Raw genomic sequence first — 20,013 nt, forward strand, 5'->3', positions numbered from 1 at the left:
GCCAAAACATGCAGCATGACTTCCATTGCACAGCTCTTAGATCCATTTCAGAGGTTTTGTCTGCCTGCGGCAGGCTCCAGTGTTATGTGTACTGAAGAAGCAGAATGAGTACAACACATTGTAAGCCACACTCATTTGCCTAAGCAGAATAAATCAGCCCTGACACTGGGGCCCTCCACACACAACAGAGCAGGATCAAATTTAGAGCAGGTCTGTTTATTTGCAGCTATGTTTCCACAAGACCTGTTCCACACAGCCCTCGGGATCACAAACAACAGCACAAAAAGTAAAGGCAGTGGAAAACACATCTGTTCATATAACTACAGTACTAGCCAGCTAGATATTCCCATTAACCTTGTCTCCTACCACTGTCATAAATAAATCAACCTCTGAATAGCGTAAATGGAATGGAATGTCTGACGCATTCTGTGGAGCAGTATTTAAAAAAAGAAAATGTCTAAATAGTTAATGGTATTACCATGCTTGCACACAGTTGGTCTTAAGAGACAGAAACAGTTTCCCAAGCATGTTCTCCACAAGCCCAATGCTCATCCTGTTGGTGTGCCAACAGTCTCTTCTTCTCCATTGTATCCCAATCACACTGTTGAAGGGAACAGTAGGCAGGATCATAACCTTACATGTCTCACAGTGCCAGAACCACTCCACAGAGAGAGAGACAGGCAAATCTTCTGCCTCAGATGCGTGCACACGCACACGTTCTCTTTCTCCTTCTCTCTCTTTCTCCCTCTCACTCACACGTACACACACACACACACAGTGCCTGGCCCACCAGCACATACAGGCCCTACCCGGCCCAGAGAGGCCTCCCCTGAGGCAGGGGGATCTGCTGAAGGAATTTCTAATTAAATTTTAGTTGCTGGTGATTAAGAAACAAGGAGGGTTTTTAGAGGAGCCCGAGAGCTCAGAGCTGGCACATCACACGTACTGCCATAAAGAGAAATGGACCGTAAATTAAAACTCTCTTGCGACTCACACAAGTGTAACTGTGGGGTGAGAGAGGGGAAGAGAGAGAGATTAGTTTAAAAATTTTGCCTTTGTGCTTTACTTTTGAGTGGTTAACCATTCATATGTATAGGACAGTTAATCATGCATTGATTTCAACATCATTACACACACACACGCCAATATCATCAACATAATTTGATATTCCAAATCAGAATTCCCCTCCATCTGTTCAGTTTCAGACATTACTGTGGCTCAGAGTGAGCACACAAGCTCCAAAGGCCAATCTAGGAATCGGTTTGGTTTGGACAAATGTGCTCAAACCCACTAATTAGGAGATTTAGTTCATTTTCACAGATCATCAACGTGATGCATATTGCAGTCAGTATCATCAGAAATAACTTTGAGTCACAGTTTGCATAGTTCACAGTCAGAGAAGACAATGTTCTGTTACAAATAGTCCAAGGATGGTGGACTGAACTCACATTGACTTGACTGGGGAATTATGTTATTACAAAGCCTAAGCCCACATTTCTTGCCACTGCCCTGATCATGAAGATTTTGCTGTCCATCAAGAAATAACCCCAATGACCTTTATAACCAATCAGAACATCACACGGTAGGCCAGTCGCTCATCCACACTGATGCAGGCCTGGCAGTCATTGCATAACACATCCATCATGTAACCAAAGTGTTTTGTCAATATTAGTATCTTTCTCTTCTCTCTTTCTGTTGATATCTGCAGAATGGATATGTGTATTTCCCCTCTATCGGAACAAATATCGCAGAGAAGCATTTTTATATCGCATCACTCTCTCTAACCTTTGGGGAAAGTTGTCAGATCATGATGTTCAATGCGAACAGAAACTCAATGTGAAGGAAATATAATACGGAGAGGCTTTGATCAATAGTTAAATATTCTCAACATCTCTGCAGGGCCCAGGCACACAGCAGTCAGTCAATACACATCTCCTCAATAAGGACAATACAATTGATCCGGAGAGCTTTCTTTTATAAGTTACGCCCAGTCACACAGACTAGAGCATGCAAAACATTAATACACACTACATATATTAAAACCCTGATCAATCAGTGTATGGCTTCCTCTCCATAGACACATCTACACTTTTACAGTGGATGTTGATGATGAATGTTGTAATACATTCTGGCTCATGTAAAATCCCCACCATGTGTGGCTGAAGATCAAGGCTAAGGAACTGTATGAGCAAACCTGATTTATTTACAGATAAAATAAGACCTTGTACAACTCATCTCTTTCCTGGTGTCTCTATGACCCACCAGAACCCATAACATGGAGTGTATTGCATAGTTACCTTGGCCTGCGGTCACACATAGAAGCAGACAGATGGCTTTAACTCTGCTTTTACTGAGCGGAGCAGAGAGCACCTAAGCTCTTCAAAGGCTTCTTTCACACTGCCTTTTCAAAGACCATCTGTATCTATCCACACAAACTAAGTTACATAAAACAAGAACAGGTCTTTCTCTCCATCTTTCTCTCTCTCTCTCTGATTAGGAGGCAGGGAGAGGTTTTTTCCTAATGTATTTAATGTGTAAATTTAACAAACATTCCATACAGTTGCTACAGCCACTTCAAAGAGCGGAATGACAAACGGTAGCAAAGCGCTCAGGTTTGGAGCGGAGAGAGAAGGCTTTCATCAGCCGCCTGGACAGATTCTCAGATCCCTCCAGATTTCCCAGAGGAATGTTTGCCGAGCGAAGTGTTGGGGAGCACCGTGGTAGTGGCTGGGTGCAGTGGGCGTGCAGAAAGCTTTGTCAGGGCACTGGCAGCTCCTTGCCACTGTCTTCCCTGGTTGGGGTTATTAATAAACCAGCCATTCTCTGTGTTCATGTGTGCTCAGAAGAGATAAGTACAGGTAGAGTTACATAAGCCATGGCTGATGACTGTGAATGAAACTGCCTGTAGTACATTGTGGCCTAATGCTGTATGGCCTGTGATCTGTGATAAGTGCTGGAACCGGCTGAAGCTGCCTGCCTGCCACCGTCTGTTTCCCAGCTTTCCTCAGCCTGCCTGTTTGCATTGCTTTGTTTTGATATGCAAAAAAAAAACATCTGGAAGCTCATTATGTAAATGTTGAAAAAGCTAGGGGGGTGGGAGATACTCCACAATATCATCACTGACAGTAATTTAGTAAAAAAAAAAAAGTACTATTAAGTAGATAACTTCTGGGATTGTTTTGTTAGATTCCTGCCTTGCTTGAGGGAACCACTGATGAAAGCCAAAACGTATACCCTACATTATATTGTATTCTGAAGCGACTGCTGTTAACTGCCTGACACACAGACCTGTTTGTATGGAGTCTCTTCTCTCTGCCAGGATATCACAGTCACTGGTTCAAAGTTCATGATCGCCTGACCTGTTGTGGTGGAATTGCATTAGGCCCTGCTGACCTTACAGTGCAGTAGTAGTGTTTCTCCTCATGCCCAGAAGGTCTATACGGCAGTGAAAGGAGAAATGAGAGGAATTGCTGTTCGTGGGGTCAAAGACCCTCACACCTCTCTCCACAGTGCTACCATATAGGCACAGAGATCTTCACACCTCTCCACATAGACAGGGACAGACCTAGTTCTCAAGAGACCACTGCACTAGCCCTCCACTCTTTACACCCCTTCCTTAATGGACACCACTTCAAGTCAACACTTCATTCAAGTGGCTGGGGTGTTTTTCTCAGATCCCACCCTGAATGTGGGTTTGCAGCCTTCAGCTGTATGCTAAGCACTGCTGTAGTGTAGATCTCTTCAAACAGCTGCAGCCTGGTGCAGTTCAAGGCCAAGGGGCATACATAGACTACTGGTGCTTGTCTGCTCTCTTCACTACAGGAGATGAGTCCACAGGGTGTAAACAGGTATTTCATTGCTCTAGAAACTCAAAAATACTGTAGTCTTTCAGTCTTATAATGTCCCGACTCTTCCACAAGGGGCATTCTTGACATGAGTAGCTAGTGGGTTTATGGAGAAAAAAAAAAAACAACTATGCATGAAGTGAAGTTGGGAAACAAAGCACAACTATGATTGTATTGGATTGACAAATGTTTATTAAAGTGAAAGTGACAAACCAGGGTTCGATACTGCGACCAAAACAGTTGCATTTGCGACCGTTTGACTTAGCAATACGACACATTTTTAATTGGTGGCAAGGGTGCTGGTGATTGTTTATTATTTTTTTATCTAGTCCCGTTCGTTTTCGCTTCACTTTTATCATGTTTTATTCATACAGTCATGTGCAACTGACCAAAAATAAACAATATTTCTAAAGAGGCAACAACTGCCCGGGAAGGCCCCTGTCTTTGTGTGTCAGGGCTCGACATACAAGGGAGGTTTCGGGAACCCTCCGAGCCAGGAAATCATCCCCGTCATTGGCCCGTTTGGGCCAGTGATTTTCTTTTTTAAGAGTGATTACCAAAACTGTTTGTTCGTTGTGTCGATTATGTATCATACGCGCGGCTGCACACATACAGCAGCTCATAAACAGCTGGTTGTTGTGTAGAGCAACTCGCCGAAGACCAACAGCGATAGTAAATATGGTCCAAATTATATTTACCAGTAAATGCTGGCAAGAATGGGTATGCAAACCGGATATTTAAAAGTTCAAAGTCTTGGTTGAATATTTGCGATGTGCAGTTCAGTCATTTTGCCTACCTTGAAAATCAGACTTTTCCTCTAACGCTCTCTGGTCCTTGAAAAGTAATTGAAGTTAAGGTAGCCTATTTAGAAGTTCTACTGCTCTAATATAATTATTTTGTGATTTCATTTCTGATCGGTTTTTGAGAGATGCAGCCGCTTTCGTTTGTTTCGATTGAAGGGTGTTGCGCTTCTTGCAGTTAAACCATGTGCGGTTATTATAAGCAAGATAGCCTTATCGCGAACCATTAGCAGAAATCAGCTAAAGTGCGGTCGAAACCTGGTGTTACATCAGTGACGCCTCGCAACACGTCAAACCAATCAAATGCCTTGCTCCAAAGGTGCTCACCAGATTAGTACCGTAGGAGCAACAGTGCGTGAAGACTGAACATGTCAACAAAACCAAGCACACTTTAGAATGTTTACAGTACGCTGGTTTTCACAGCATTTATGTTAATTCAAGATGAGCTAAAGCTGCAGCAAGAGCGGAGAAATGGTCTACAATGCTGGCCATATCAATACATTTCTGAAGTGATATTTGGCTGTAAAGGCTAGCATTAGGGACAATAAGTAGCTAGCCACATTGAAGTTCGTTTTGAGAAAAGTCAGCTAACCATGTAAGCTACCTAAATACAACTAACTAGCTAACGTTAGCTACTAGCTAGTTCAATTTCTCTCATGTTTATAAAGCCAACAAAATGTTAATAAAAACAGCATATTATTGACCTAAAAGGTTAGCTGTGTTAGCCCAGTCGCTAGCTTATCCAGGGTCAGTGATACGTAACATAAACTCGTACAATTGCCCTTATTTTAGCACCCCCAAAAACATAATACTTCCAGATCAATACCATTGTAAAGCACAATTTCTCTCCTTTCCAACATAATCAATTACATGACCTAAACACTGCCTGTTTCTGTATAATTCAAGCAGGCAATTAGCCCCGTCGGGTCGTTTTTTAAATGGCGGGTGGGGAAGCAAAACTAATGCGTGATAGTGAGAGATGTCGTGTGGGAAAATTGCTTTTGTTCACTCGATCTGTCTAACTTATCGCCTCTAAAATGTAAATAAAACACTATAAAGAGTTTATATAATGTGTCATTACATACCTATTTGAAGGTTTGTGTCGAATTTGAATCGGGTTTTTAGGGTGGTGCGAAAGTGATCTTAGAAGTAAACAGCAGCTTTGAGAATGATGATCGTGTGCAATGATGATGCAAAAAATGACTAGGTATCCCCCCTTACCCCCATCACTGTCCAGTTCTTGTTTTTAAAGGATGAGAGAAGTGCTACACCTGGTGGAGAGAGATTGTAAGAAAGAAATAGTTGCTTTCTGAGTGCTTTACATTACGACATGACACGTCACGATGTAATGGAGGGTCAGTTTTTTTTTACTTTTCTCCAATACTATAGAGCCATTTACCATGTCGATCAACGCTTGAATAGAAACCTAGTTCACACCCCCGATTTTGAAGTCAACACAGTCGCTACAGTCCCATTAGTTTTCTTTGTAGCCTCGTTTGAATGTTGAGGTTGCGCACGTTTGTACGGAATGGGGTGAGTTTACGTTACACCATATTTTAGAGTGTAAAAATAATGTCAATGCATAATGCTATTGGGTGGTAATGCATACTTTTTCATATACATTGAGTTTTTTTCTATAGGCTATTACAACAATTAAATATAACATTTAAGTCCTTGAATTGTAATTTCCATGGTGTGTATGAACCCTGTAACATTAGGGGAAAGGGAGATACCTCGTCAGTTGAATGCATTCAACTGAAATGTCTCATCAGCATTTAAAAACTTCTTCGGGATGTCTCTTCAGCATTTAAAAACTTCTTCGGGATCGGTGTCCCGTCTATGGGACGGTTGAACTAACGTAGTCTAATTCGATTAGCATGAGGTTGTAAGTAACAATAACATTCCCCAGGACATAGACATATCTGATATTGGCAGAAAGCTTACATTGTTGTTAATCTAACTGCACTGTCCAATTTACAGTAGCTATTACAGTGAAATAATACAATGCTATTGTTTGAGGAGAGTGCACAATTTTGAACATGAAAAGTTATTAATAAACAAATGAGGTATATTTGGGCAGTCTTGATCCAAATTCTTTAACAAAAACATTTCATAGATGATGGTACAAAAAAATAAAAAAGAACGGTTGTTTTTTTCTTTGTATTATCTTTTACCAGATCTATTGTGTTATATTTTCATACATTCCTTTCACATTTCCACAAACTTTAAAGTGTTTCCTTTCAAATGGTACCAATAATAAGTTTATCCTTGCTTCAGGGCCTGAGCTACAGGCAGTTACATTTGGGTATGTCATTTTTGGCGAAAATTGGGGAAAAAGGGGCAGATCCTTAAACCCAACCCCTCTGAATCAGAGAGGAGCAGGGGGCTGCCATAATCAACATCCATGTCTTCAGTGCCCAGAGAACAGTGGGTTAACTGCCTTGCTCAGGGGCAGAACAACAGATTTTTACCTTGTCAGCTCTGGGATTTGATTCAGCAACCTTTTGGTTACTGGCCCAACAACTAACCATTAGGCTACCTGCCGCATGGTTCTCCAACTCTGTTTTCCCTCCGACCCTAATCTAGAGCACCTGATTCTAATAATTAGCTGCTTGATGAAGTGAATCAGGTTAGTTACACCTGGGGTTGGAGCGAAAACCTATAGGAGAGTACTCTCCAGGAACAGGATTGGAGAGCCCTGCTGTATAGGCTACTTGGATAGCCCGTAAATGAAAGATCAAATCACCAGCTATTGGAATTATGCACGCATCATTTGCGTTCCTGTCAGATCTTGACCTGGGACAGTATTTTTTCATTCGGACCAGTAGCTTTCAGTTGGCACTAGCCTGGTGTGCCTCTGGCAAATTTTATCTGAATGACGAGCCCTGCTGTGTGCGGTGCGAGTAGGGCCTATAAGTCTACCACTTTGTGTATCTGTTAGCAATGCTAATGATAGCCTAAGCGTTTTAGGTAGATGGAAAGGTAACGTTTTTTTTACTGTGATATCATTTTGGTATCAAGTATCCTTTTTCCAGTTCTGCCCTCTAGATGGATTTCGCAGAAAACATGGTACTTTGAAATCTGCAAAAAATACATTTAGCACTTTATTGTAACAGTGTCTTTTCTTTGCCGTTACAGTAAATCTCTCCAAGTCAATGTAAGAACACAAGGGCATGCTTGTAAGAACACAAGGGCATGCTTGTAAGAACACAAGGGCATGCTAATGTAAAAGATAGTCATTATTGGCCTGGTTATGTATGGAATGCAGGTACATTATGGAACTGGTCATCATCAATTATTGAAAAAAAATGTTTTTAACATTTTGTGCAACCAAATCGTGACGGTGCAAACAACTGAAAAAGTTAGTGTAGAACCCTGCAAACAAATCAACATAATGTACAAAAACAGTATGCACTTGTTACCACCTAGGAATATCAGTATGACATTATTTTCTACCGAAGCAGCAGTGACCCTAGTTTCACATCGGAGCCAGAGCTGTATGCCAACAATTCAGACCCCTTTGGAATAACAGACTGTGTTTATTATTTTCTAGCAGTGACAACCTAATTATACTGTACAGGTACAGGGAAGGTAGGGAGGGATTGGGAGAGTCTGTCAAGAGCTGCAGCAACCCATAAGTTAAATTATTCAGCATTAGAGTGAATGAAAGCATTCGGCATTGGAGAGATTGTGTGTAAATGTTTGTTCAGGGCTGCACATATCAAAAGAGTCTGATTCGAGAAGAAAATGAGACAGCGGAACAGAAAAACATCAATAAGCGCAAGCGGCGTTGTGAGAGAGAAATGACAATAAAAAGTGTTTCTGTGTGTGGTGTATAGATGTGCACACACAGTATTATGCAAATAGTCCTGGCAGCATGCTGTCACTGAGCGAGTGTCCCCTGGGCCAGTCAGCCAGCCTCATTAAAAACGAGCAGCACGCGTTTATGGAGACCAAGAAAAGACCTCCTGGGCAGTACGTCTCTCCAAATGTTACTTTCAGGTGGCGGTCAAAAAACATTGCCTCGAGACGACTCAAATGTCGCCAGCAACATGGCGTGAGGCCTGAGTGTGTGGCCATCAGCTAGGAGGAGAGCTGCAGTGTGTGCTGAGTCCAACGCACCTCACGGAGTAGCCTCAATGAGCTGTGAGGAGACACGGCACAACAGCAGCTAGCACACAAACAACACAACAGCATTTCTGCATCAGCAGGCATCAGCTCCTCCATAGCCTCCTCTCTTTGACAGCACAGAAAATCATGGTGGTGCCTTCGCCTTTTCCCTCTGCGCTATACTGTCTTCTTCAAATAACACTGTTATACACATAACACAATCCCTCTCTGTATGGAATACAAATAATGACCAACTCATAGTATCCCCTTTACAAAATGTTGCTTTCAATGTTATTAAAAGCAACAACAGACATCACCTCTCTACCATGTATGAAAGAGATAATAAGGGGTGTGTGTGTGTGTGTGTGTGTGTGTGTGTAATCTAACCGGAACCACATGAAGTAAAAGGACGCCCCTATGTTTGTGATGTGTTGGCCCCACAGGTGGTTCGCGGGGTGTGGGGTTCATTCGCTTTGATAAGAGGATAGAGGCTGAGGAGGCCATTAAGGGGCTGAATGGACAGAAGCCCTCTGGAGCTGCTGAGCCCATCACCGTCAAGTTCGCCAACAACCCCAGCCAGAAGACCAGCCAAGCCCTACTGTCCCAGCTGTACCAGTCCCCCAACCGCCGGTACCCAGGCCCCCTGCACCACCAGGCCCAGAGGTTCAGGTAAATACCTAGGGCTCACAACAAGGGTCGGGAGGTCAGGTTCAGCCATTGGGCTATTGGTTCAAATATATGTTTCTACTGTTATATGTACTGTAGACTTGAGTATGGCATTTTATTGTCTAATTGCAACGATCAACCACCTTGTAAGTCATCAGTCACCAATACGATGTTTGATTCTTTGTGCATTCAACCAAGAAAGCATTTTTCTTCCAAAGAGTGGGTTTCCTGGAGCTCCACCCATAACTGAGAAGAACTGTTTACAAGAGACAGTGGGGTTCTGTTGTTCACAATGTCTCCATCACATCACCTCATCACCCTCCTTATTCCATAATGCAACCAGCTGTCATCCCCTCTTTCCATCCACTGTTCATTCCCAACACATACTTAGCCTGATACTCACCGATTCCAGACTGTAGTCCCAATGAGAATATATGAAAATGATCATCTGAACCCAAAAAATATTTAAGATTGTGGAGCAAATTATTATAATAAAAAATTATATATATTTATGAAAAGTTAGACCAACAAAGTTAGGAATATACAACATGATTTTCAGTAGAATCCAGGGTCTGAGCACTGCAGATCCAGAGCCTTTCAACTTCCTCAGCATTACAACCAACAGCCACAGGGCTGAACCTAATCCACAAACTCAGACAGAAATGCATCACATATCTTGACAATGTTGCCCATTTGCCACCAGTCAATATAATGCCTGTTTGTCTGATCCACCTCTAAGAAGGCAATATAATCCTTTAAGCAAAATATTGTAGATTTCAGTTATTAGTGATGCTCCACATTATTAATGACAGTAATTGGTCAATTAGGCTTATTATATTTAAGGTAGGAGCAGGTTTTAATTTAACAGACTTTTTTTAAATGGACGGTTCCCATTTACATGCATTGAGAGGCACCACTTTTGTATGCTGTGGGCTTGGAGAGGGTTTGTGAAAAGCTGGCATCCAAGGCAGGTTTTTTTTTTTTTTTTTTTTTTTTACAGCAATAGCCCATCAGATGTCTCCAGCACAGCGGCCTGAAGCGCCTCCTCAGAGTTTCCAGTCCAATTGACTAATTTACCCACAAAAGCAGATTGCTCAGTCCCAGCCCGCATAATGGCCTAATTGCTGCTTTAATGAGTCAACACATTTTTGTGCTTTGTTTAGATTTTTTGGTCAGGTTCACAGACGGCGTCTCTGCCCACTGATGACCTGCAGCACAGACAGTGTTTTGAAAGGGAGAGGTACTTTAGAATGGCCCCAAGTTCCCAACCCTTCCATTAGGCTGAAAGGCTTACGAAGACATGAGACAGTGCAGACCCATGTGACAAATGATGGTCATTGCGTGGCCACGCAAGGCTCACTCAAAAAGCCTCTGATTTATGTGGCTGAGTGGCTTCCATCTTTGGCCCACTGAGCACAGTGACTATCTGTCTGCAGGACCGGTCTGATTTTTCCTCCCGACCAACTGACTAACAAACACCATTCCATTTGACATTCTACATGGACAGGTGTCAAAAGAAAGCTATTTTTTGGGGTCAGTTACTATTCAGTAGTGTTTACTTAGTCCAAACCATGCAACATTATTCGCTGATTTGTCATCTTCCTCTCTTAAAACCTTTACCATCTCTCAAAAAATTCCAAACCATTACACTGACAGAACTCTATTTTTTTTGAATTATTATACTATTTAGTAGTATAATATATGTTCAATTTGTCTCTCAACCTTCTTGAAAATGACAAACTTAATGCCAAAGTACCTGAGGGGCAATTGGAATAATGATGTAAAGCAGTTTTCATAGTTTATGACATAAATAATCATTATTTCGTTATGCTGTCAGGATCGACATTGAATTTGAGAAAGACAAGATTTCAAAACTTTCTTTGACATCAATACTATGGCTTAACTCACAATTATAAATTACTTATAAATGATTTGACCTCAACACAACAGCACAGATGTACAACGGAACCACTCTGAAAGCCCCGTGCAGCATAAGAATGTGTGGAGCGTGAGAGTGCTCTCCATAGGGCCTCATGCTAAAAAAAGAAAATGTCGCTGTGTGCTGGCTGATTGGGCCACAGAGTGGCCTCTTGTGTTAGCACTGTACAGTACTGTTGCTAGCCTGCTGCTTTGTTGCTGTGTGAATGACACCACCCCTGACTGGTGGGGCTCCTCAGTGTAATGGCCCATCTCTGGATGTCTTTCTTCTTTGAGTGAGGCAGGGATGTAGAATTAGTTCCATTGAGTGAGTCAACCATCTGCCTGGCATTAACCCCAGAACCCTCCTTCTCTTTACAGGCTGGACAATTTGCTTAATATGGCCTATGGCGTAAAGAGGTAATTAAAACTTCACCGAATGCCAGATGTCCATGTTGACAAAATGATTTCTATCCTGTTTTCTTCATTTTTAGAAGTCACTTGCATTCGAATCAGTTCAAGGTTATTCTGCCTTGATGTTTTTGGTTTTCTTTAGCCTTGTTTAATTTGAATCCACCAACCACTAGTCCAAAAGGAAAACAATCGTCTTTTGTTTTCTAATGTTCAATTTGCTTTGAGTATGATGAGTGCTGACTTTTACATTCCGATTGCTTTGGATAGTTTCTGTGTATATTTCTGTTCTCTTGTGTGTAGCTCTTGTTTTTAGGCGTGTTTTTCTCCCGGATTCAGGTACTCTAGCCTAACCTCTGTCCAGCTTTAGATGTTACATTGGGATCAAGTTCAGTTTGAAAACACTAATATCAAAGCAGTGAATGGAACTTACAATAACAAACCACCCAATTCAATAGGACTTGCCATAATGGTTGTAATAATACATTTATTACAACATGTTATTACAGCAGTAAGCAGTAGTGATGGGGCGTTAGGGTTAAGGGGTCAGTAAGGGGCAAGATGGGAGAGGCTGGAGACACCTGGATCCCTGCAGGAAATGCTGTTTCACTGCAGCCAGCTCAACTTCTGATCACCTCTTTTTATTCATAACTTTTGCTTTTGCTACTGTTGATGTAACATGAAGTGAAGCGGCTGTGAGACATCATGATATCAGCTGATGACATTTTGTTGCATGTTAGAGTAATCAGTGAGTTCCTTTGATGTCCACTCACTGGAATAGAAAGGCTGTGATCCCAGATGTAGCATGGAAAAATAAGCATTTGCTTTTTACATTTTTTAAATGGAATGATTAAATAGCTTTTTCTGTGAAAAGAGCAAATCCACTGAATTCATCGGTTTCCATAGCAGTGATTAGCAGCAATTCTTGCTAAGAGTGAAGGCTCAACTATAAGACGGTGACAGAATGATGCATGGGAAAGACTGTTTAGCGCATAGCTCTACCTCAATGTCCCAGGCAGCAACTCGTTTGTCTAACATACCTCTATTTGTACTGGGGGCAGGAAACAATTAATTCAGTTGAAGGGGGATGCAAAAGATCTGGCCAAGAAAATGACAACAAAAAGAAGAGAAGACATTTATAATATTCACCAATATGCTGCAGTGCCTGCTGGTTGAACAACACAGTGCCAAGGCAAAGACTATTGAAAATGTACAAACTGTCAAAGCAGTAGAGTTTTGGAATACTGAAATCCAACAAGCCCTGCCTTCAGAACAGCCTCTTGCTTGCTTGGCACATGGTTTGAAGTGCTGATGATTAATGAACAAAGGCAAGTGTAGTAGTAGTCAGTGTGCTTTAGAAGTGAGCAGTGGAGGTGGGAGCTAGGGGAGGGTGGGATGGCTGCAGGTCAGCCCTTGTTGCTATGCAACTCCTTTCCTTTTCTATGGAAGAACCACACAGTGTGTTTGATCCTGCCCTGTTAGACACCACTGTAGTCTCCTCCGTGGCTCTGTTAGCCAGCCGGATTGTCTCTCACCCTCACACACTCACACATACCTGGATTTGCATCGAAATTACTATGGAGGTGTTATTTCACCCAGACAGAGAGATCCGAATACAATTGAACGTGTTAGAAAAGGCCTTGACGTGACTAGAGGTTTTAAGACCCTAGTGAAGGGAAGACTTGCTGTTAGGAAATATACATTTTACACAGGGACTGTAATGAGACACAAACAAGAACCAAAAAGGATATTGTGTTGGGAAAAAATGTTAAAGCTCAAGTCGTGGCCAAAGTACTGATGAAAGGTCTGAGTGATTCTTGCCGATACTTAGAGGCTCTGTGGTCTGAGCAAGACTATCGATCACTGTCATCCTCATCCGCCCCACAACAGATGACTGCAGGAGTGGGTGGATGGAATACACTTTGTTCCTAATACTACTGGGTTGTAAAGTGTTTCCATTTTCCATTTAGTTTGCTCCTTCCTTCCTCCCTTCCTTAAGAAGGGAGGCTTCTCAGAGACAGCTGCAGTAAAGCGGAAATCTCAATTAAAGCATACCCAATAATGCCTATAGTCATTCTGAGAGGTGGCATAAGAAATTAACCTTTTATCCAATTTACCTTTTATTTAAAGTGGAAATTTCCTTTAAGCGGAAAGGCAATTAAGTGAAGTCAACTGAGCATTCAAATCTCTATCGCAAAAAGGGAGAAGATTACAAGGCGAATAAGTGCAGATTTACTTGGTTGCATACTCAATCTCTGATGAATTTCAAAATCTTTTAATTCAGCAAGTTCCTGTAATTTAGCTCCCAATAGAGGCACTCAGGAAGACCGAGGGAGAAAAGCTTCCCCTGTGCATCCCTCCCTCCCTCGGATGCTGCTGAAGCCATTTCCCAGCAGGCCCCCCACAGAGCAGTCAGCCTTGAGAAAAGGCCACTCAGTCAATATGGAGGCACACAGAGGGGAAATAGTCTAGCAGGAGGATACAGTACACAGACAGACCCTTAGTCATAGTGCATCATGTGCACTGGGTTGCACATGTAATAATCAATGTAGGATGGTCAGGAATGCTAGAACTGTTTGGTTGGTACTGTATGTGGGTGGGTGGTTTTATTTGTCCTATTTCACACATGTACAAGTGTTTTAATACACATGTGTGAATTAGAAATGTGTTTTTTGCATATCGCAACTCTCCCTGAGAGACACTCAGAGAGTGGGGTCATGGCGAGGTTCACTTTGGACACTTAGAGAGGAACTTGAGTGTATAGGGAAATGCCTTGGCCTGCAATCTCAATGCTTGTAAATCCATGCACACGCAGTTGGTTTTCTATTTCTCTCAATTGGGCATTTGTTTCACTTAACATTGTACTTTTTCTCTCCCTCCCTCTCTCTTTCTCTCTGTCTATCTTGTGGTGCAGGTTTTCTCCCATCACCATTGACAGCATGACTAGCCTGGTGGGCATGAACATCCCTGGCCACACAGGCACTGGCTGGTGCATCTTTGTCTACAACCTGTCTCCAGACTCTGACGAGAGCGTTTTATGGCAGCTGTTCGGGCCATTCGGAGCAGTCAACAACGTCAAGGTCATCCGCGACTTCAATACCAACAAGTGCAAAGGCTTCGGCTTCGTCACCATGACGAACTACGATGAGGCAGCCATGGCCATCGCCAGTCTCAACGGGTACCGGTTGGGAGACCGCGTCTTGCAAGTCTCGTTCAAGACCAACAAGACCCACAAGTCCTGAACCCTTCCTCACTCCAAATCCCCTGTCACCACTACCACTACCACCTTACAGTCGCCCAACACAGCAACTCTCCAGAAGGAACACAGCAAACAAACAAACAAAAAAGAACTAGAAATGGCTTATACTATAACTTTGGAACTATAAGCCAATGTTGCCTAAGTATTACAAAATGAAAGATTAAAATATCCATGATTTGGAACCCCTGTGATTCTACAGGATTCCTGTTGTATATCCTTTCTGTTCTTGTGGTTGTTAAACTATTTTCTCTTCTATGTAAACAGTAGCAAAAACCAGTCCCCTTATTTCAAAGAAGAGAATGTCCTTTTTAGATTTAACTTTCTTGGTCTTGATTGAGGATTTATTATTTTTTTAAATCCGGATCCACTGTCGTTAGAATTATGCCTCCCTGACAGAAGAAGGGAGGGGGCTCTTTTTTAAATTGGTGACCATTCATTCATTTTTTGTGTATATTAAAACCCCCTAACAATTCTAAGGGATGACACAATCCTGTTTTCTCTGATGCAGAAAAAAGAATTTCTAACATTTGTTTGTTTTGTATTGCAAACAAAACCCGTCTTTCCTCACTGGGGTTTGGGAGATGGGGAGAGGGAAGGGATGGGTTAGGAATCCTGATGACAGGTTAAGGGATTTAAAAAACACTGTTGCCAAAGAGAACATCTCTTTGCTTGAAAATGCGTTTAGAAAAATAAAAAATAAAGAGAAGAAAATCTATTTTTATAATATGATAATTAAAATAATTATTGAAGAATTTTTACAAGAATCTGGATTTGAAAAAATAGAAAAATATTTTGACTGGCTAATTAGGCGGTGGGGGAGGGGTGGGCGCCACCTTGTCTTGTTCGTTCTGCCGTGGTACTTTTTAGGAGCAAAGGTTGTTTGTTTTTAGGAGAAATTGATTGGCGATGATTTTGTAGATGGAAGGTTTTGTCAAGGGATGCAAATTGAGGCGGGTGATCGTTGTAATTTTTCATAGTGCGTAATTATTCAACAGCGATACCCAAAAGGGAAGGGAGAGGGGTCTTTCAAGACCTAACCATCCTCACAGTTGAGAGCCCAAAGCAAGAAGACCCATTGTCCACTTGTTTTCTTTTTGTCATCAACCTATGGGATATCAGTAATGAATATATACACATCTATCCATTTAGAAAACATACATTATCTATTGTTTTCTTTGCTATACTTTTGTGGAATTTTAAAATAACTTCCTTTAGCGATCAACAGTAGGTGCTATATTACATGATTCACATATCTTAAATATCCACATTTGTTGTTCTATGTGTTGTTCAGAGAAAAAATACTTCGATGTTGGCATTGAATTGAGCTGCTGTTCTTGTTTATTTTTGTTGTTGGCCCCCATCTGGTTAGACTATTTCTTGCTGAAATACCAGATGACGGACTTTGGGCCGTGTAAGAATCACTTAACAAGTTTTCTTTGGCTTGCTGACTTTTAGGTTACTTGCTAAGTGTGAAGCGTTGTCAAAATTCAATAATAATTAGCTAGTTCTGTTAGTCTAGATATTTGTTTCCTCAAAGGATCTATTACAACTGTGTCTTTATTTGTTGTGTACAAATAGATAATATATAGTCTACATTTGTTTTACAATATCTATATCTATATAAGTTGTCACTGTCTTTTGTTTGAGCTTGTCTTTTTCATATGACAACTTTATGAAGTGATGGTTCAGTTACTTAGAAAACACGTGAGGAATCCTGTTTAATATGTTGTCATGTCGCTTGTAAAAAAAAATGTAAAAAAGATTTGGAGAAAAATTTTGGTATCTGCCGCGGCAAAAGAAACCGAACAAAAGCTTAGAAAATAACTATTTATTCATTTATTTATTGATCGATTGATTGTTTCATTGCTTCAACTATTTATTTATATTGATTATTTATTTATTTTTATATTTATTTGTTCTGTTGTCTGTGTATTTGCGTGAATCTGGTACAGGGAGGGGTGACGTTTCTGAGCAAAAGGGAACAAAGTGACTAGGGGAGAGGCTCTTCCATTAGTCCACTGCACTGAGAACTTTTAGTACGTTTGTGCTTTGTACCGATATTGTACCGATATAAATTACAATATAAAAAAATCTAAAAGTTGAAAACTAAAAACGCTCTTCCCTTATTACTAGAAACAGTTACTCGCTATGCATAACCTAGTTGATAGTTAAATTTGCTATTGCTTTTTTCTTGTCTTGTTAAACAAAAACTTTAAATCTTTTTCAATACAGTTTAGTCTTAATATAATGTTATAACAGTTGTTCTGGTTCAATATAACCTGTGATCAGTTTGTGTCGTTTTAAAGCCACTCCACACCCTCCCTCCACACTACCGCTTTGTGATGAAACTTTATGCAAAAATGTGGGTCTGAAGCATAATTTTCAGTTTTCAAACATTTTATAACATCCAATTTTGGAGGCTCAGGCACCTGAATTCGATGAGCAAATGTCCATTGTATTTGAGGGTCATTCATTGCACTGGACTAATCAGTCAACTCACCTAAGAGTCAAACTTATTTTTAGAGAATCATGTTTGAAAATTACAAAAGAACATCTCTTTAAAGAGATCTTGATCATTGTACACTAACTATACTTATGGCAGTTGTTGCTATTTAAAAATACTGAAGGTATTTAATGGATTATACCCATTCTATATTTTATATACTATAATATGATATATATTTTGAAAGGTAAAGATGGGGAATGGTTCCTGAAGTACTGAATTGGATTTTGTTGAGCCAGGAAACATGAGGTGTAGGAAAATTGTCAACACTCAGACACATGCATATATATATATATATATATATATATACTCTTTCATAACCACATCTTAGGCAGACCATCTGTCATCATCCAACCACTATACAGTTCTGACCTCAGAACACCAACAGACCCCTTTTCATGCTCCAGAGCTGTTTGGAGCTTGAATTATGCAACGACCCCAGTAGAATGTTGTTCTGATGTGTGAACATATTTCCTATGTCTTTTGAACTGTGTTCATGCTCATGAGTGTGTTTGTGAACACGTTTGTGTGTGTGTGTGTGTGTGTGTTTGTAAGGGTGTTTGAAACATGGGGATGCGTCACCTCGGTCTATGCCCAACCCCTATGGCTCACACATCCCCTGTAGCGCCTTCTAGTGGCAGCCTGCCAATAGGAAATCAACAGCCAGTAGTGTAGGAGGGAAGGTTAAGAGAGAAACAAGGCTCTTGTCATTTTTCATTTTCTCCTGAAATGTGTTTGTTTACTATCTGAAAATCTATAAACTATCTTTAAAGACAAAAAAGAAGAAAAAAAATTCAGAGCCGAATTGGTCTCTCCTATTTATGTTATTCCTTATCAATTATCAATTATTATTATTGCTATTATTCTTAGTATTCTTATCCTTATTATTAATCCAATTACTGCGATGAATGACTTCATGTTATCCTTGCTAGTTTAGGTCATTTCTGAAACTGGAAACAAAAAAATCTTGCTGTAAATGTTTTTTTTTTCTCCATAAAACTGTTGTGTTTGAATTATTTGTACTTTTGAATGTTGGGACAATAAAATGAGGTGTTGAAGAGCGTTGTTGTTGATTCTCTTGTATGCCGTTATTAAGTGATCAATTGCACATGGTATTTAGCTTTACTCCAAACTCACATCTTAGAAGTAGTGTAATATATTAGATCAGGGGTCTTCAACTCTTACCCAACGAGGTCTGGAGCCTGCTGATTTTCTGTTCTATCAGATCATTTATTGCACCCACTTGGTGTCCCAGGTCTAAATCAGTCCCTGATTAGATAGGAACAATGAAAAAAATGAGTGGCTTCGAGATCCAGAGTTGAGTTTGAGGTTATTAGGTGCTAGATTCCGTAGACCAGAGTGATGTCAAATCAAATGTTATTTGTCACATGCGCCGAATACAACAGGTGTAGTAGACCTTACAGTGAAATGCTTACTTACAAGCCCTTAATCAACAATGCTTTAAGAAGTTTTAAGAAGAAAAAAATGTTAAGTAAAAAAAATAAAAGATTATAGGCATAGATAATAAACAGTAGCAGCAGCGTAAAAGAGGGGGGTCTGGGTAGCCCTTTGATTAGCTGATCAGGAGTCTTATGGCTTTGGGGTAGATGAGGTTAAGAAGCCTTTTGGACATAGACTTGGCGCTCCAGTACAGCTTGCCATGCGGTAGCAGAGAGAACAGTCTATGACTAGGGTGGCTGGAGTCTTTGACAATTTTTAGGGCCTTCCTCTGACACCGCCTGGTATACAGGTCCTGGATGGCGGTGATGTACTGAGCCATACGCACTACCCTCTGTAGTGCCTTGCGGTCAGAGGCTGAGCAGTTGCCATTCCAGACAGTGATGCAACCAGTCAGGATGCTCTCGATGGTGCAGCTGTAGAACCTTTTGAGGATCTGAGGACCAATGCCAAATCTTTTCAGTCTCCTGAGGAGGAATAGGCTTTGTCCTGCCCTCTTCACGACTGTCTTATCGTGTTTGGACCATGATAGTTTGTTGGTGATGTGGACACCAAGGAACTTGAAGTTCTCAACCTGCTCCACTGCAGCCCCGTCGATGAGAATGGGGGCGTGCTCGGTCCTCCTTTTTCTGTAGTCCACAATCATCTCCTTTGTCTTGATCATGTTGAGGGAGAGGTTGTTGCCCTGGCACCACATGGTCAGGTCTCTGACCTCCTCCCTATAGGATGTCTCATCGTTGTTTGTGATCAGGCCTACCACTGTTGTATCATCGGAAACTTGATAATGGTGTTGGAGTCGTGCCTGGCCATGCAGTCGTGAGTGAGCAGGGAGTACAGGAGGTAACTGAGCATGCACCGGTGTTGACGATCAGAGTGGCGGATGTGTTGTTACCTACCCTTACCACCTGGGGGCGGCCCGTCAGGAAGTCCAGGATCCAGTTGCAAAGGGAGGTGTTTAGTCCCATGGTCCTTAGTTCTCGCTGCTGGTCTACGCAGACGACACCATTCTGTATACATCTGGCCCTTCCTTGGACACTGTGTTAA

General features: G+C 41.3%; 1 protein-coding gene across 5 annotated transcripts in view; it reads left to right on the plus strand.

Moving 5' to 3' along the window:
* elavl4 (ELAV like neuron-specific RNA binding protein 4) overlaps window positions 1–18,572 on the plus strand; it is a 69,558-nt gene extending 50,986 nt beyond the window's left edge. For 4 of the 5 annotated variants that reach the window (XM_064935378.1, XM_064935380.1, XM_064935382.1 and 1 more), the window contains 3 exons: window positions 9,199–9,424; window positions 11,720–11,758; window positions 14,664–18,572. In XM_064935378.1, the coding sequence (XP_064791450.1) occupies window positions 9,199–9,424; window positions 11,720–11,758; window positions 14,664–14,991 (593 nt within the window). In that variant the 3' untranslated portion in view covers window positions 14,992–18,572. The remainder of the gene's footprint in view (window positions 1–9,198; window positions 9,425–11,719; window positions 11,759–14,663) is intronic. The other variant, XM_064935379.1, reaches the window with a different exon arrangement.
* Window positions 18,573–20,013: the final 1,441 nt, after the last annotated feature.

This window comes from Oncorhynchus masou, chromosome 24 (assembly GCF_036934945.1).
Source record: "Oncorhynchus masou masou isolate Uvic2021 chromosome 24, UVic_Omas_1.1, whole genome shotgun sequence".
Taxonomy (NCBI): Eukaryota; Metazoa; Chordata; class Actinopteri; order Salmoniformes; family Salmonidae; genus Oncorhynchus; species Oncorhynchus masou.